Source organism: Ruditapes philippinarum, unplaced genomic scaffold (genome assembly GCF_026571515.1).
Source record: "Ruditapes philippinarum isolate M1 unplaced genomic scaffold, ASM2657151v2 ctg5711_1_1_1_1, whole genome shotgun sequence".
NCBI classification, from domain to species: Eukaryota; Metazoa; Mollusca; class Bivalvia; order Venerida; family Veneridae; genus Ruditapes; species Ruditapes philippinarum.
In genome coordinates, this window is record NW_026851525.1 from 27,765 (window position 1) to 46,548 (window position 18,784).

The following is an 18,784-nucleotide window of genomic DNA, read 5'->3' on the forward strand; positions in this document are numbered from 1 at the left end:
GTAAAAAATATAAAATATGGACAAACTATGTGATCAAAGGAAAAAAAACTTGTATTTTAATTTTACATATTCCCTTTATCCAGGAAAGAACCATTTCCCAAAATTTACGAATTTTAGACGGTGTCCGGGAGGTATTGGCAAGTTTAGAAACCAAATGCAAGTGAATTTGCATTAAACCCTTGTGGGGGGTTGTAAGGCATCTAACCGGATCAATTTTTTGCTTTTTGGGGCCATGCAAAAGCCAAAAAAATACGTTTAAATAGCCAATCTGAGAGTAATAGCCTTTTCAACACCTTTTTTATTTTTATCATGTCAGCACATAAGAAAATTTTTCAGACAATCTTTGCACTTTTCCCTTTAATTTCGAATAATTTGGCTAGATTTACAGTCCAGTCTCATAAAAACTTGATCAGGAGAAATGGTTGGTTTTCCTCTCTTAACTATGGAATGCCGGTAGGGACATGCCACTTTGCTTATTTGCCAACTACTTAATTGCTTATTTGCTAATTGCTGATTTGCCAATTTGCATATTTGCTGATTTGCCATTTTGCTTATTTGCTAATTGCTTCTTTGCTTATACACATAAATTTTTATGCTATTGTCCGACTCGCGAAGTTCTTGTTTGATATAAAATAACAAGTCTTTGTAGACTTTATTTCAAGCTCATGAACCTATATCATGTTATTATGTTTATAAAGTTTTGTTAATTATAACTTATGACAATTATGATCAATCCATTATTACCTAGAATATAGGTAGAAAGACAGATGGATACATTTTTATCAATTTCAAAAAAATAAATTCAGTTTCAGAAAGTAGTTGTTTTTTTTAATTATCTTGAGTTTCATTTTTAGCTCCACTATTCAGAGAATATGGATGCTATTCTACCCACCAATGCATTGGTTTTCTTGGTAACTTGTTTTTCTGTCATATCTCTGTTACTTTTGCTGATTCATGCATCTTACTGCAGCTTTGCATAAACTTTGCGTTACAAGCATGCATAGAAAGTACATGAAGAAGTTGTGCCCGTTATATACTGAGTGTCAAAGTCACCAATGTATTGTACTGAGAAGCCTTTATTTTTCTGTCATATCTCTGTTATTATTACTTATATCTAACTGTAACTTCACATAAGCATTAAATAGGCAGCATGCATACACAATATTCAAAGAGGCTTTGTCCATTAAACCCTAGGTCATGATCATGGTCATGGTCACCTGATAGCATGTAAAATGCACAACATGAAGAAATGGAAAAGTGTGACCAAATTTCAAAAACTTTGAACCAAAGCAAAATGTTGATGCACACACAGACATAAGTGATCTCAAAATCTTACAGAGCTAAAAACGAAGCCTATTGCTTAAGTGCAAAGACAAACACCCGTGTTAAACATGCACCAAATGTATCATTCGTGATACTTTATATGTTCGTACCACTAAAATGAGGCCCTCTGTGACAAATCTGCTGAGAATAACGACATTTTATATGCCATAAAATAAGAAATAGTTTTGTTTTCAAGTTCTTTTATTTTCAATCTTTACCCAATAATTTTCACTTATATATGACTAATCAAGTGTTTATTATGCCATCAATCTCTGACTTAAGCTGCACAAACAGATCTATAGCTGCAACACATTATAAGGCATTCTCAAGCACAGATGCTGGCGGGTCAGATCCTGCCCCTAACGTGATACGCGTCTGTAAACACTATATCAAAACTATTTTAATATTTATTTAAATACGAAATGGACATTTGTTACAACTATAAAACCATTAAGTACTTTATTGAGACTTGGTGGTATATGGTATTTTTTCATACCGGTATATGTAAAAAATGCTTGAAAACCAGTTTTAACGACGTCCAATTCGTGTTTAAATATTAAAATATTTTAAATAGAGTGTTTACAGGGGCACGTATCATGTTGGGGTATGAGATCTGACCCCCAAGCGTCTGTGTTCTCAAGGACATGTCAGCCATCAGTTGTAGACATATATCTGCGTAGGCATCACTGCAACTAAATTCAGTGACCAACAGTATTCTTGGAAAAACACTGAATTTACAAGAATACTGTTGGTAAAAGTTAACAGATCTGACTCAACTAGTTGTCTTTGTCTGTAGTCAGATTTTCCATATACTTCCGGCACAGTGTAAACTATTTCTATTGCAAAAAAGCAAATTAGCAATTGGCAAATAAGCAAATACGTAAACCAGCGGTTAACAAATAAGCAAATTAGCAATTCAGCAATTGGCAACTAAGCAAATTTGTCGTTAAGACTATCAGCCATTGGCAAATTAGCAAATCGGCAATTGGCAAATAAGCAATTCAGCAATTGGCAAATAAGCAAATTGGCATGTCCCTACCGGCATTCCATACTTAACTGATACGATTAAACAAGTTTGTTGATATCCGGGTCATGCTTATATATGACTATGTTGCTATTTCTTCATTACTAAGCTTATATTTTTTAAAATTGCTCATAAAAAGTAAAACTTTTGATGTTGTAAAACATTATAATTCGTGTGATAAATGTGTATTTGTATAAATATATATTATAAATATATACATGTGCAGCCAGAATGAGTATATTTAACTTGAGTTTCTTTATATTATTAAAATTGTGGAGTACATGCATGTATTCCTGTCTGGCCAAAAATGCGTTTGTCTTTACATATTTTATTTGACATAAATATTGCAAAACTCTTAATACAGCTTGTTTCGATAATTGCTAGTACACGTAACCAGTATATACTTCACTTTCACTCAAACCCATTATCCACATATCTATATCATTACCTACTCGTAGAATCCAATATGAAGGCTAATAAGTTGTTTCTTTTATTCCAGTTGAAATGTTTGCCTCCATGGGAAACTTTGGGATAAGTTTGGGATTCCCTGCGGGACTACTCACTGAAAGATTTAGTGTGCGTTGGACATCGTTTGTAGCCACGATAGTGTCAACTTCGGGATTTCTACTTTTATGGTCTACCACATTAAGTAAAGATTTCTACCATGACCATGCTTGGCTGCAGTATATTTACTTCTTTATAGCAGGTAAGAGTACGGGTGAAAGCTGTTGCTATGCGGGTTTTTTTTCCATCAATTGTCATGAAATACATGTAAAGAAATTATCTAGCAGAAAACTGTTTTTACTAAGGGCTCCCAATTATAAATGTTAGATAAGCCTTTCTTAAATTTCGGAAATCTCTCAAAGTTTCATGGCTTACCCTTTACTCTAACAAACATATATAAGAGGGATGATCCAGAATCATACAGAATTTCTGTATTATTTTGATAAATTCCATGCTGCCTGCATTAAATTTATACCTGCGTAATGTTTAATGTTTCAGCTATTTATTTGCAAAACAATCTTGATTAAATGGCATCTATAGTCTGTCCCATTAAAAATGGAAATGAACTTTTGCCTGGTATGAATTAATAAAAACACGTTGAATAAAAATTAAAACTTTTTTGTAAACTAAAAAAAAGTCACCCTCGAGATTTTTCAGGATTTTTCTCTAAAGTGTCTAATTTTCTTGTAAAAGCAAAGTTTCATTTCTCTACGGCAAATCTCTGTTGTTTATTTTCCGTAGCCATTGCCGAAGTACTCTTCATTTGAAGATGAACGGGAGAAAGAACGTGTCATGTTTCTAAAATGTACATGATGTTCTCGGGGTCGTTTCATGATTATTTTACAAAGCTGTATCTTCAAGATGTAACAGTTTCGTTGCAATGCATGATAGAAAACTTTAAAAAATGAATAACAAGCAACAACTTTAACAAGATCATCGAGTCTGTGGAGTAGATTTAGAAATAGCACTTACTTTTAAGCTGAATAGAATCCCTATGAGTTTCGAACTAGATCTTTATAAACGTCACGACAAATTCGCATTCTGAAGATCACTTCATTGCCAGTTTATATCCAGTTCCGTAGACTTTGAAACTCCTGAATGGCATGACATTTACACTTATGATGATCCAGATTTTTTCATAATCCGTCTCATTATTAAAACATTGTTCCGTTTGTGCAGATATCTGGGTTAGCAAATGAAATATGTAAATGAAACACATCATAATCCAGTATGTTCCAAATCCATAATTCAAGAACGGCCCATAAATTTAGTTCGACAGCACAATGTTTATAACTATTAAAAATGGATTCCTGACGAAAAACATTATTACGTCACCAATAATTTACGAAATATATGACGTAACAAAAATGCCTCGCGCTTTTTATGGATGATTCCAGTTGCGGCATTGGCAGAGGGCGGTTAGGCATATGTAACCTCATAAAGATAATTTTAAGCGAGATAAATTTGTCTTGATGGCATTAAAAATAATTTTTGAATACAGTACCCAGATTTTGAAGTAATTGTTAAAAGTACACCTTCAATTCATATATTAACAATAAAACTTTTGATAACATTTAAATAATTTTAAACACACTTATAATGGCATGAATCTATATGAAAGAATACCTCTTCCATTAATTCACATATAACCTTCGTTTTGACTTTATGTTTTTAAACTATTTTATATATTTCTCAGAAATAATTTCCCTACAAATTATCTCGTTATTCAAGAGTTCTGTAAATCCTACTCTTTTAGCTACAAAATATACCCTATGCGGTGTTATTTTCTCTCGCGAAAAAAATATAGCTATTGTTTTTTCACTGAATATTTTCAAATTTTAGGAAGGCTATAATTATTTAGGACATCACTCTGTGTTTCTCTTTGACTCGATATCCCCTTCATATTAACATAGTATGTAACACTTTGAGTCTACAAAAAAAACTTATTGTCCCTGATTAAACGCTCCAATTCAATCTTATTCTTAATAATATCAAACACTGCCGGTATTTCTGGACATTTTGTTAAATTATGAGACGGAAAATTAATCTGTATTTACAAGCTTAAAGTGTATAGGCCAACGTTTGGTTGCTCAAACTAGAAAGCATTTTTATATTCTTATAATTTACATTTTTCCTCGCATGCGAGTCTGTGTTCTCTCATTAGCAAATGAGCTAGTTAAAGTAGACACTGTGCAAAACAATACTAAACATATACTTTCTATATATTTCTTGTCAGATTTGCATGCTAATGTTATATTTGTTGGCGATTTATACGTCAGGTTTATGTTGTGAAAGTTAAAACCTACGAAAAGTTTTAACGCACGAACATCGCACCCGAAATAAGACGGGTAACATATTTTTGTATTCCATCGGACCTGGTTAATTTAATTATTTTTAAATAGACGTGATACATACTAATGGACAGTATTCAGACAACTACAGAATTATGTTAATTAAACATTAGCGAAGAACCATTTTTATAGTCTTCTAGCTAGTGTTCCCGTTCCCTTACGTGGCGCGTTGCGGTATTCAACATACGCGCTTGATTGAAAAGCTATCTAATCAAATCACTTCATAATATTGCTCTTTTTCTCTTAAAAATAATATAAAATATGGTAATTATATAATTATATAAATATTTGTGTGTTATAATTTATCAAATGATTTTAAATTGATTATTTTAAATAATGGTTTGCTAGTAAAATTGCCTTTTCGACACCAACTTTGTTCTCATTTTTCATTTTAATGATAACATTTAGCTATTGATCAGTAAGTAAATAAGAATAATCAATTTTTTATAATTTCCGAGTACATTTCACGCTAATTGTGAGACGAACCCTAAATGACGTCTGTATGGGCGCCGCCATTTTGAAATGGACGTCACGTCAGGTTACAACGTAAGTCAACGGGAAAAAATATAATTTTAACATTTTGACCATATTACTGACTTTATGGAAAAAATGAAAAACATGCCTAGAGATATTGATGTCAGGATTAACATGACATTAATTTAAATGATTTCACTATTATATTTAATAAAAAATGGAATATTCAAATTTGGTGGGACAGACTATAGTACCGTCGCAACCATTGAAACACCCAAGTGGTGCAACTAAAAACAACGCGACGTATATTAACTTTTTTTCGAACACCAAAATGGACCGTGTTAACAATTTGCCGGAGATTTATGAAAACACCTGAAGAAAATGTCATGCTAATATTTCTCGTCATTTGAACATTGGAGTTCTGTGTAATCAAGTTTCAACGTTTTGAAGTGCAACGTTTACTTATTCAGAAACGTCTTTATTAACATAACTTTCATAAACATTTGTAATCACCTCGGATAGTTTCCTTCAGAAACATCTCATCTGGAAAAAAACGCGACACAAGTATCTTGTTAGTCAAAAGTTTTTGAGTGGTATAGAATACTTTTTTCAGACACAGATTTACGGATTAATATAGTGTTTGTTATATGAATGTTTTTTATAAGTATTATTGAATTTATGTCTTAATTGTGGAGTATGCCTCGTTTTGTTTTGTTTTTGTTTTTGTTTTTTGTTTGGAGAAATATTTTCGATATTGTACATTGCATACAAAGAATATTTATTTTACTGTGAATTTAATGGAGAAAATTGTCATATAATTTACTTATTACTAATACACTTTCGTTTCCAGGTTTTGGTGCTATCTTCATGTACATGGCGTCTTTAACGACAAACATGAATAATTTCCAGCCAAAGCATCGTGGAAAGGTCGTGGGAATTTTGGACGCCTCATTTAGTGCAGGCCCTGCATTAATTTCCCTCCTGTACGGCGTTCTGTTCACTAATGGTCACGTGAATGATGAACAGAATCAAAATCTGAAAGGTTTCTATTTGATGTCGGCAATAGCTTTCGGGACAATTGGAGTTCTAGGAATTATACTACTGAGAAGCAATCCTTTTGAAATAGAAGACATCACCTTTCAACGAATGTCCGAAACTGCTAGTGATAAAGAAGAGCACGATTTACCGGAGCGAGAGGGTGACGTCACTGGATTTAAGTTGATTAAAAGTGTTAACTTTCAATTTCTTTTCTGGGCATATATCTTCTGCGCGGGACTACAGCTTACGTATCAAACAAATATAACTGCCTATCTTAAGTCATATGATTTAGAAGGTTATAGCACTCTTTTCACTACATTGAATCCGGTCTTCCAAGTCGTATCAAAGTTTCTGGCGGGCTTTTTGTCCGATGCCATTGTTCACAAGGTACCTAGAATTGTGGTGCTCTTTGCTTTTAACATTTTTCAAACTATTGTTCTGATAATTTGCATATTTTATTCCAATAACCTATCGGTTTTAGTCATATCTCTTATAGGACTCGGAATGCCAAACGGCGCCCTCTGGTGTCTAACTCCCACAATGCTAAGCGAGTTTTACGGAATGAAATACTTCGGTCGTAATTGGGGGACGATAATGTTCGGAAATGCGTTTGGTGGACTACTTTTTCAACGAATTTACGGCTGGATTTATGATAATAGTATTGAATACACCGGACAGACAGTTTGTTACGGACTACATTGCTTCACGTGGAGTTTTACAATGATGGCAGTACTCAGTTTTTGCTCTTGTATTTTTAATGCTGGTGTTTTAGAATCGGAAATCTATGCATACAGATCTTTAAAAAGAGCAAAAAAATCAACGAATGATTGATGCTTAAGAAACGTAAATGCCATTATTTTTTAACATAAATCTGTAGAAAAATGACTCATTGATCTTACTTATATAATTGAAAGTTATTTAAATAATTTCATCATTATGATTTATGAATAATTATTACTAGTTCACGCTTTTCAGTGAACAGTAAAATTATATTTCATAATTTCATCGTCCAATTTTCAAAGTAGCTTGATCATTTAAACAAGAAGTATCTTTAAAAAGATTCTCGGACGAAGTAAAACTGTTATTACTCTTTTTGGTATGCACATGTTTTTTCCGGGATTGTTGACGTTTTTGGTAGTCTGATCATTTTAGAATGTCATTTATAAGTCGGTAAATTCTTATGTTGAATAAGAAATTCACTGTAGAATTAATGAAAATTTTATAACAGTATAAAACATTTATGGGGAGGAAGTTCACAGATCTCAAATATCCGAGAAATTTAACTTGAAACTTTGTCTCCGATACTCCTTTAGATTATTTTATAATTTGGACCTGTACATGTTTACGTTTCAGAAAGATCCTTTAGATTTTTAAACCAATTTTAGAATGACTAATGAGATTCCCGGATTTCAGCTGTAATTTTAAAATGACCAATAAAAATCCTTCATTTGTTTTTGTATGAAATCTTTATTTCTGTTATTTAAAAAAACATCAATATATCTTGTTTATTCTTTGCATAATCGACTGCATTACTAAAACAGTAGCAAAAAAATAGGGATAGATACTGTAACTCCATTCTACCAATCGGAACGTCCTCGGCTATTTACTAAAATAACCTCGGAGTTTAAACGATGTAAACAGAAATCTTTGATAATGTGAAACTAATTTATATATATTTGACATCCAAACGAAGATAAAGATTAATTCGGTACAATTATGATTGAAAATATGTCTGACAACCATTTTTAATTTAGATATGACCACTAATGTACACTTTTCAACAAATCCGACTTAATGTCAACGGGTCGGCATTTTGTACTTTCGGTTAATAAATATATAAGTAATGTATTGTTTGCTTTTGTATGTAGGAATTTACTTATATTAGGTTGACTTTTACTTGATATATGGGGGGAAAAAAGCAGTAAATTACTATTTGTTTACAGCGTACGTTAGACCGAAATACCGTATCCGTTCTGTTGTGTTCGAGGTCGTTATCCGAAGACTGACGGAAAGGGCCGAAAAGTTGCGATTGCCATTCAACATGGGCACATGTCACAACAGTGGTTCGGAAAAAATCATTGTATCCGGTACGCCCGGAATCGTATATCAAGTTTTGTCAATGAGTAGACCCTAATCATATTTCAAGCTAAAGTTTAAATCGATATATTGGTTATCATATATATGATATAATTAATCAATTATAATTTTGAGTGCCACAAATCACAACAAATATCAAAACAAAAGCAGTTTATTCTTTTCCCTCTATTTTTATACGATCCCGGATTCGGATTCCGTGCGTTCCGGGTTACAGGTCGCGATATTGCCCTGTACAATCACGTGATACTAAAATTAGTAAGACGGTACACTGTAAAAAATTACCGTAAAATTTTACGGGAAAAGTTCTGGCAGCTGGTTTTCAGGACTTCCCCGTATATTTACGGGCTATCCGTAACATGTTTTGGCGTAAAAATACTGGTCAAGCAGTAAAATTACAGGCCTTAAACATTACGGAGGTCCAGTAAATATACGGATCAATGCTGGAGTCCAATTAAAATTAGCATAATTTTATTACCTGCGGTCTGGAGACCGCAGGGTATTGGTACGCGTTTAGCTTTTAAGGCATGGAGGAACACGTGACCTGTTTTCGGTACATGGAGGAGCATGTGATCTGTAAACCGTACATGATTGGTTAATTGACCTTTTCGAAAACCTAGCTAAATATCGTTTTGCCGGTACGTTACGGATTCACCTCTAGGGAATTAGTTCGAATAACATCTAATAAAGAACAAAAAATTTCTAATTTTCTATAATTATTTTACCGTTTAAGGTAGAAAATCTTGAATGATGTGTTTGAAAATTATCAATGTTTCTTTAAAATCTATCTCAAATTTTACAAACCATAAATTGACTGAAAATCTACAAAATTAAAATATTCGTAGTGGCATCTGCCATAATAAATAGATATTTTCTGCGTAAACTTGTGTGTTTGCTTTATTCTTTGTTTGCTCGGAATTATTCATAAATGGTAGGCATATTTAATCATTTTCTTAAAAAGAAATAATTATTTTATGTTCGACTTTCTCCGGTCTTCAACGGTCACCAGTTTCCAAAGGCCTTCTTCTATATTGATCGATTATTGTCAACCATATTCCTGATACAAACGTTTATTTATCCCCCCCAAACAATGTTGAAAATAGTTCAATGAATAAAAAATGTTCCCCGCAGGAAACCATTTTACTTGTAAAAGCTTTAAATCGGGTAATCAAATGACATTCTGAAAATCAATTAAATACAACTTTTTGTTCTTTGAAAATCGAAACAAAAAATCCGTAACGAGCAAATTCTTGTACTAATTAGGATTTTTTGTAAGACATATTTTACCTCTTGTCACACTTAGTAAAATGGCTGCCGTGGAACGCTATCCGCAATGCAACGCAAACGAGGGTCCGATACCGTATAATAGTGTACGGGCTAACCCGTTACGGAATACCAGTAAACGACTATAAATTTAACGGTAATTTTTTACAGTGTATTTTTCTGTTATCTTTTGGAGGCCTGCTGCTTTAAGATTAATGCGTATTTCCATTTCATGATGTTAAGAAATTCGGCATATTTGGCCAGTATTAATGAATGTCTGTTTATAAGTTGGTTTCTTTAATTTGCTGCACAGGGGACACGCATAACATACATTTTATTTTCGGCATATTTTTCTAAATCATAGGAATTGCTTATCCAAAAGATTCTATTTATGACCTTTGCAAATACATTCTAAAACGATATAATGATTTCGTAAACTTAAATTTACCATTTACATTTATGACTACTGTATACGCCAACATCACTATATATTACTAGTTTATGAAATATGTAAAACACGATTTTTTTTATGTTAACTCGCCTACATAAAGGCAAAACAAAAAACAAAACAAAAAACGGTCAATAAGAAGCAATAAAAAGGACAAGCAAACTTACCGTATTCATGTCTTGAATATATTCTTCATTTGGTATTCAAAGCTTGAAGAAATATAATTCCTAAACTTATTCTTTACAGTCATTTTATTTATTCAGATAAATGCCAACTGAATACATTATCACGATGTATCCATAGTTTGGATAAGATCGTTTGTTTTTGTATAGGAACGTTTAATCTGTAGACGCTTAATCTCAAAGGCTGAACTTGAAATACTAAACCATAAAATCTGGAAGAAGGGTGATCTCTTGGAAGCAATGCAAAAACAACAAACAACAACAAACAAACAGTGTTACATGTATATAACAATTGCAGACTCGGTTTTGATTTCAGTGTGTTCAAGTGAGATTATGTAAACGTGCAACATATCTCATCCCCCCAGCACCGTCTTAATCGGAAGTCAATATGCAACACTAATATGCTAGAATAAATGATTCTAAAGGACTAGAAAAATATAACAATACTATTTTTACCTTGTGTCAAATAATAAATTGATATAACAGTACAATAACATAGAACGTGTATCATGCATTTAAGAACATTTGCATTTTACTAATAAAATCTTCATTGTAAAGAATATCACTTTTACTTATGTCCAGTTGTTATTTTAAAAGCAAAACAATCATATTATTCCATATTCCTTTTTTACAAAATGTAAAGAATGTTTTAACAGTGACTAATATCAAAATAAAGAAAAACAAAATCCGTGAAATTGAAAATGTTGCAGGATTGGTTTGATTAAGCCTGTTCATGGACGGCATTGGAAATTACAATCTAACGCCCACGCCCAATAGCACCAGCTTAAGTAGAAGCCACTATTGAAACATATACGGGTGGTGACACTTTGTGGATGTGCAGACTCAATCAAACCGAGGCTACAATTTTCATGTTATTTTGTTGTTATCAATGCTTCCGAAGTATCACCCTTTTTCATAGTTTTTGGAATTTAGTCTTAGTGTTAACCTTTGATGATACATGTACATCTTAAAATCATTTTGTTCCGTTTTAAAGGAGTCATTCGGTATTTCAGGCACCGCTTCCGTTTTCACTCGGAACACTCGACGTTTATTATTAACCCGAAAGTTGCGTCTTTTCCGTTTTCGGAATACTCTGCCTTTTATCATTGATTTACATTGAAAATGGCGGCGCCCAACAAGAACTGACACTGAAAATTTCATTGATAAGTATAGAATAATTTTCCTTAATTGTTTTTTTATTTGATTTCCTTTTAAACATACGCGTGTAGTCTATAGCCGGGCAAGCCTAAGCCCGGGACAGCTTCACGGTCCCGTAATAAATGTGAGTACTGAAAGATATATATCAACTGTTTCCATATTTACAATAAAACTTTATCTTATGAAGTATTTGCTTTCAAGTCAAATCCATAACGTTGTCTTTATTTAGCCACTTTCAAACCTATTAGTAAAGAGAAACGGCATGAGCTTTTTTCTAGTAAACACAAACACCTGAATGAACAATTTTCTCCATCAACGTCTTTATCAAACCAGAATATGAAGAAGCAATTTGTTTGACTATTATAGACAATTCATCTACACTTCTATTACTCTCGTGAAACTATGAGTGAATGTTTAGTTGAGAAGGTTCAAAGTCTCAAAATGAATGTAACGAAATACACGGCTTTATCGAATAACGCTGAGTCAGTAACGCGGAGTCGTCGGCTAGTAATTTCCTTACTGCATCAATTCTGTTTTTATTCTAATTTAGTATATGAGAATACTTAGACGAACATGCCTATGTGTTCCTCAATAAGTAAATTTCAGCATTAGAAAAAAAGCATGTCTGAAGTATATCTTAAAATAAATGATGATTCAAATCGAGAAAATGATAAGTTGTAAAAAAAGACCTGGTCCAGTTGTTCAATTTGCATACGTTTGTTTGTTTGTTTTGGGTTTTACGTCACATCGACACAGTATAGGTCATATCACGACGCTCCAGCTTTACTGGTGGAGGAAGACCTCAGGTGCCCTTCCGTGCATTATTTCAGGCACGAACGGGCACCTGAGTAGAACCACCGATTTGCATACGTGTTATCAGATAAAATCAGTAAAAAAAATCAAACAAATATTATCTCCTCACATTTTACCGGACATAACTAACTTGATAACGTGATTATCATGTGCATATGCTAGATTAAACAGATATTGACCTTAGTTTTGGATCTTAGATTAACTTCAGGTATCCCTTATGGGTCCGTAGGAGTAGGGATTAATCATTATATAAAATCTCTATTGTCACTCGTATATTTCTTTCTATTTACTTTTTGTTATTTATTTGTTTTGCTAAAGGACATAAGACCGAAACCTTTTTTATACAACTACGAGTGACAATAGAGTTTTTGGTTGTTGAATTTTGTGCTAGTGTTCGCGGACTGTCGTTTGCATTTGTCAGTACCGTCTATGAACAGACTCAATCAAACCAAGCCTGCAACATTTTCAATTTTGCCGTTTAGGACTTAATTTGGGGATTCTTATTTTATCTATTTTAGCTTCACCTGATATGCTCCACTGCTGCCTTGATTATCTAGAATACAATGATTTTTTTTGCAGTTTACATGCTTAATAATAAAGAATTGAAAGTTTTTCATTAACGCTTTCTATACAACTGATATTAATAGACTGGATGGGTTATTTAGATAGAAAATCGACAGTTGACATTTACCAACTTATATACGGCTTTCTAATGTTGTTTCTTTTCATCTCTTGAATACATTCTGTTGAGCAGGACTAAATACTGGCTCCAAAATATAATAGGCTATTTGCTTATGGTAATTTGGCTGCAGCAAAACTACACTAAAATGCACGAAATTGACGTGGCCTGAGACGACATATGACATATGAATAAGCTTAGTGACATTCCTTGACAATTCAATTATTTAAGAAGTAGCCGGTGAGAGAGGTGCGCCGCGGACGATAGTTTGAGCGTCACATCCGTTTATGAACAGGCTCAATCAAAGCTTTCTTTTTTTTCCTTTTGCTTATTAACTTTAGTCCATAATACTAATAGTCATGACTAAATATGTTTATTCTGATTTCATACATAACAGCTGATCAACAACCTTAAAAGAACATGATAAAACTGTAGTTGTGCAGGTATGATTAAATTGTACTTTTTATTTATCTTTATCATGTGCAATATTATAGTAACAATTAAATGTGCAGTGGCAATATGATTTATATTAATAAAATTATTTGTCTTTTAAGTGGTTTAAATCTTTTTTCAGGATAATATACATCTGTCATGCTCAATTCAATTAAGAGCTGAGCCTGCATAATTTTTAATTTTGCCATTTTGGAATTCTTTGCGGATTCTCATTTTCTCCATTTAAGTTAGATTCAAATTGGTTATTCAAGGATTGGAATGCACGTACCTTTGAAATACAGGCGAATAGTTTCCCTGGTGATAGGAAGTCTATGCATGAGTATCGCTGGATCTTTATACGCGTTTGCTGCATATGCAAACGCTATTAAAGCAACATTTAAATACAAGCAATCTGATAGTAAATATTATATGTCTGTCACATTATAGAATTAAGTGATACGTATTATCATATAATTTTTAAATAGGAAAGTTGGATCATCTCACATGCAATATATTATTTATATTGAAACGTTCTGTATACCTGACGACCTTGTCCCAGTTTTGCCAAAGTTTTGTCCCGATTTTCAGTATTTTATTGATAAATATATACATTCTCTGTGCTGGAGTTTAATCAATTAAATACCTAATATCTGAATCCTAAACTTGGATCTTGGTATAGGAATTCCTCTAGCGCGCCTACATAAGTTCATGCACACATATATTTATTTAGATCATATTGCTTTAAACAAATATGATTTATGCCTCAAACTAAAGCATTGCGCCGATGTCTGATTATGTCACAAATGCAGCAAGTTTAGCATATCGCTCATTTATAGAAGGGAAAATGCGATCTGTCGAAATAACGACAAAATTACCATCTGTGATGAACGTGGTAATACCACCGTTTGTCCAATCACTTCTTTCCCTGCCCATACCCCAATCCCTTTTCTCCTACATATTTGGGCATACCTCTTGATATTTATCGGTCACAGGATTTCCACCGGATATGATATCAACCACACTAGTATGATGAATAGACATCGTTCATGCTAGTTGCGAATTAATGATCAATTTTTTGTTTCAGTTGAGATTTTATCAGCTATAGGAGCTTTTGGAATAAGTTTTGGATTTCCAGCATCATATATGATTGAAAGACAAGGGTTACGATTAACAACATTAGTTGCTTCATTGATTTCAACACTAAGCTTTTTATTTCTGTGGTCAACAACGTTTAACAATGACGTCTATCATGACCATGTCTTCTTGCCTTAGATTTACTTCTTTCTGTCAGGTAAAATCACAAAGGTTCAATTTTTATGACTTAATAGTTTTCCACATAGAATCATGTTTTACAGTCACTGTGTAAATACTACAAACACTACTCTTAAGAAGACTGAGGAAAATGATAAAATCAATATTATATTATATTATATTATATTTATTTATTTATTTATTTATTTATTTATTTGTTAATTTATTTATTTATTTATTTATTTATTTATTTATTTATTTATTTATTTATTTATACAATACAAGTGCTGGTATTTTCAACGTCAACGTTCTTGAAATAGACATTAAGCTATTACTATTTAAGAAAGTTGAAATAAATCTAATTACATAATGATAGAAGAAACATGCATTTATTGTTGTTAAAAATGTTACTGATAGATCGTCAACAACTGAACAAAGAAAACAACTAAATCTGACATATTTTGGGCCGTCCGGGTTTTGTATTTGTCCGATTTTGGTGGTCCCCAACAAGTATAGCATAATGAAGATTCTATAAAATAATTTAGTTTAACTTTGCATTAACTTTGAATACGACGACAGAATCATTTTTAGGGACAAAAAAAAATTGGTATCATTGACCTCAATTTTAAAGGTTTCTGCTATATTTCTATATAATACCTTTGTATACGAGTTTTGAACGGGTTATATTAAGTGATGTATTATTACGCCAACTGATGAAGAATCTCAGGAGTTTAGAACATGGCGATTTTGCAGAATAATTATACCCTTAATTTCCGTAGCAAGGGAATATTTACAACTGGTGAATCTTTTATAGAGGACTTTTTGATATTATGATATGATAAACTCTGTATAATTCCGACAAATTAAACATACTATTGCAAGACAAAATCTTGCAAAAATTGAATAAATGTATAGGGTGATACTTTGAAATCCGCTTCATTCCATAAGCGGGGAGTCAGTTTGGTTTGTGAGTATAACTGGTATGACAATTTGTGACAGATTACACATTTAGGATTGACATAATTCTTTAGGACTATAAAAAGAATTTATGCATACATAACATTTCAATTAATATACTTTTTAGTTTGCAGAACCGCGTCATGACAAAACCAGCATAATGGGTTTGCGACCAGCATGGATCCAGACCAGCCTGCGCATCGCGCAGTCTGATCAGGACCCATGCTGTTCGCTTACAAACACTATAACAAGTAGAGAAACTGATAGCGAACAGCATGGATCCTGATCAAACTGCGCGGATGCGCAGGCTGATCTGGATCCATGCTGGTCGCAAACCCTTTATGTTGGTTATGTCGTGACGCGGCTCAATTTAACACTGTGGCAGCCGTAAAAAGTTGCCCCGTACTTCACTTCTGTGTTGTTATATTTTCTGGTCCTTCGGGATTATTGATGCCAACACTATAAAGTGTTGAGAATTGAGTACCGCTCAAGCCGGTGCTAGGGGGCGTGAGGGATGTTGCACTTATTCATTATCCCTCATGTACAGACTCAATCAAACCGAGTCTGCAATTCTTATGTTATTTTGTTGTGATTAATGCTTCCGAGGGATCACTTTGTTTCCAGAATTTTGTATATCTCTGAAAAGATTACATTAATTCCTGATACAATCATGTTATGACATTAATCGATATTTAAAGTCAATGGCAACTTTATTTTGCAGTTTCTATAATGTCTGAGTCAGTTTACCCATGAAAAAAAGAGATTCAAAAGTTCGGTGGGTAAACCGTGCTGGTATTTATCGAAATATAAGGCTAGCAGTTTCTTGTAATATCTTGATCCGTGTTGTAATTATATGTATTGATCCCTGTAGGGATATCGTCATCAAAATCTGACAAGGCAGGATAGAGTAGATTATATTGATAAGACGAATTTTGTATAAGGACGATTTTGTAGTAGGTTAATAAAAGGCATTAACCTGTTTAGATAGCAATACAGTTTCCTATTGGTGAAATTACTCTGTAATTTGATTTACACGATTCTATATTATGTTATTACTGACACAAGCCTATGCCAATATTATAATCATAAACAAATTGTGCAAAATTAGAGAGTTGTTTCTATTTTTTGCCAAATTTATAACAAAATATATCTTTCTTATGTTATTAATGTACACAGGAAAGGTAATCATGCAAACATATGTTGAAATGTGCCGAATATTTTATTTGTAACCTATTTAAACTCTTATAATAGGGAATAATATCATATGGGAATAACGATACTATTTAAAATATGAAAAAAGTAATTATACTTGAGGAATGGTAGCATATTTCTGCAACCAGATAACCACATAACTAACATAAAGTCACATCACTGGTTAACCTCTTAATTAACTAGTTCGTTATATGGTTATCTGGTGGCAGAAATTATGCCACCATAATGAGGCAATATGACAATAAACTTAATCATAGCAAGGGGATTTGACATTTGTTGGTATTCTTTTGCAAGACTTTCAATTAAAGCCTTGCATATTCTATATGTCTTGAACAGTTATATTTCCTGCAATTCCTGCTAATATGTAAGTTGAACTCATTGCTAAATACTCTGTAATGACGATACTTGATTAAGGAACAGGTGATTTTAATGTATGTATTGGTATTTCAATAAACATACGTTTTGTGTAAATATAATAGAAACTCCACTTAAGTCAAAAAGCCTTAAGAATAATGATTGAGTGTAGGTTTAATACAGAGTTAAATAAAATTATATTATGCGAGCCTCTGGCTTTTATTCAACAAGTTCAATGAATTCAGCAATGCCCTTATACGAATATATCATGTATTCTATTTATCACATACCCAAAATAAAGAGTATATATATTTTTTAAAGTGCTAAAGAATCATTTTTCATTGACGCGCCTTTAGTGTAACGCTAACATTTTGTGCGTCTTAACACTATGTTTGTACAACGCAAATGACATCACGTCAAAATATATGCACGGCCGTGCAATACCTTTTTTACAGAGTTGCATAATTGGTACGGGTATGTCATAACATCTGAAATCATTACTTAGATCACATGAAGCACTTCGAATAGAAAAATATTCAAAGGATAATGAAGAAATATAAATTTAGACATTTTTTGTATGTTTAGCCTTATTTGAGCCTTATGTAAGCGTTGCAACGCTTGTCAGTAATGGGTCAATTTGCAAAATGAAAAATATTATTCTGAAAAAAAACGGGATGAGAGAATTATCTTAAAATTTGTGCATGCGCTATTTTTTCCAAATCTACATGAAAAGATACACAAATCTCAGGAAAATATTTTCAGTCCCGTCATTTAAAAAAAAAGTCAGCGAAGTGCCTTTAAGGTTGATATTTGTAATACATATATGAGCAGACGGAGTAATATATCTTAAAGCAATTTGTGATAGAAGTCTAATGTTTGCAATTTATAATTAATGACCTGTGCATAAAAGTAGTGTACAAACTGTTTACATTTCACCAGTTTATGTTATTTTTGTCCTTACTCGGCGCTGGATCTCTTTTTCCAAGAATAGTTACAATCACGTCGGTTAATAATCATTTCAGACTTTATATTACGATCTTATTAACAATAAATACCTCATTCAAACAACGTTCCAACATGACGATAAGAACCACTATCTTAATCACTTCTGAGCCAGATGATCTAGATAGCATAAAGTTAATACAAACTTTCTTCAACCTTTCTAAGAAATAGCAACAATAACACAAAGGTTTAATCAACTTTATCAGAAATATGCTTCGAAACATG

At 32.7% G+C, this 18,784-nt stretch overlaps 1 protein-coding gene across 1 annotated transcript; it reads left to right on the forward strand.

Annotated features, from left to right (window-relative positions):
* The first annotated feature begins 265 nt into the window (after window positions 1–265).
* On the forward strand, window positions 266–8,558 carry LOC132736522 (uncharacterized). Its single transcript, XM_060723699.1, has 3 exons — window positions 266–274; window positions 2,847–3,053; window positions 6,527–8,558. Exons 2-3 carry the CDS (start codon window positions 2,852–2,854, stop codon window positions 7,543–7,545), a joined length of 1,221 nt encoding a protein of 406 aa, XP_060579682.1. The 5' UTR covers window positions 266–274; window positions 2,847–2,851; the 3' UTR covers window positions 7,546–8,558.
* The last annotated feature ends 10,226 nt before the right edge of the window (window positions 8,559–18,784 follow it).

Excerpts from the sequence above, each read along its gene's own strand:
- LOC132736522 (XM_060723699.1), top strand. The coding sequence starts at position 2,852 with ATGTTTGCCTCCATGGGAAACTTTGGGATAAGTTTGGGATTCCCTGCG. Across the intron at positions 3,054-6,526 it reads TATTTACTTCTTTATAGCAG|GTTTTGGTGCTATCTTCATG; the intron begins GTAAGAGTACGG and ends TTTCGTTTCCAG.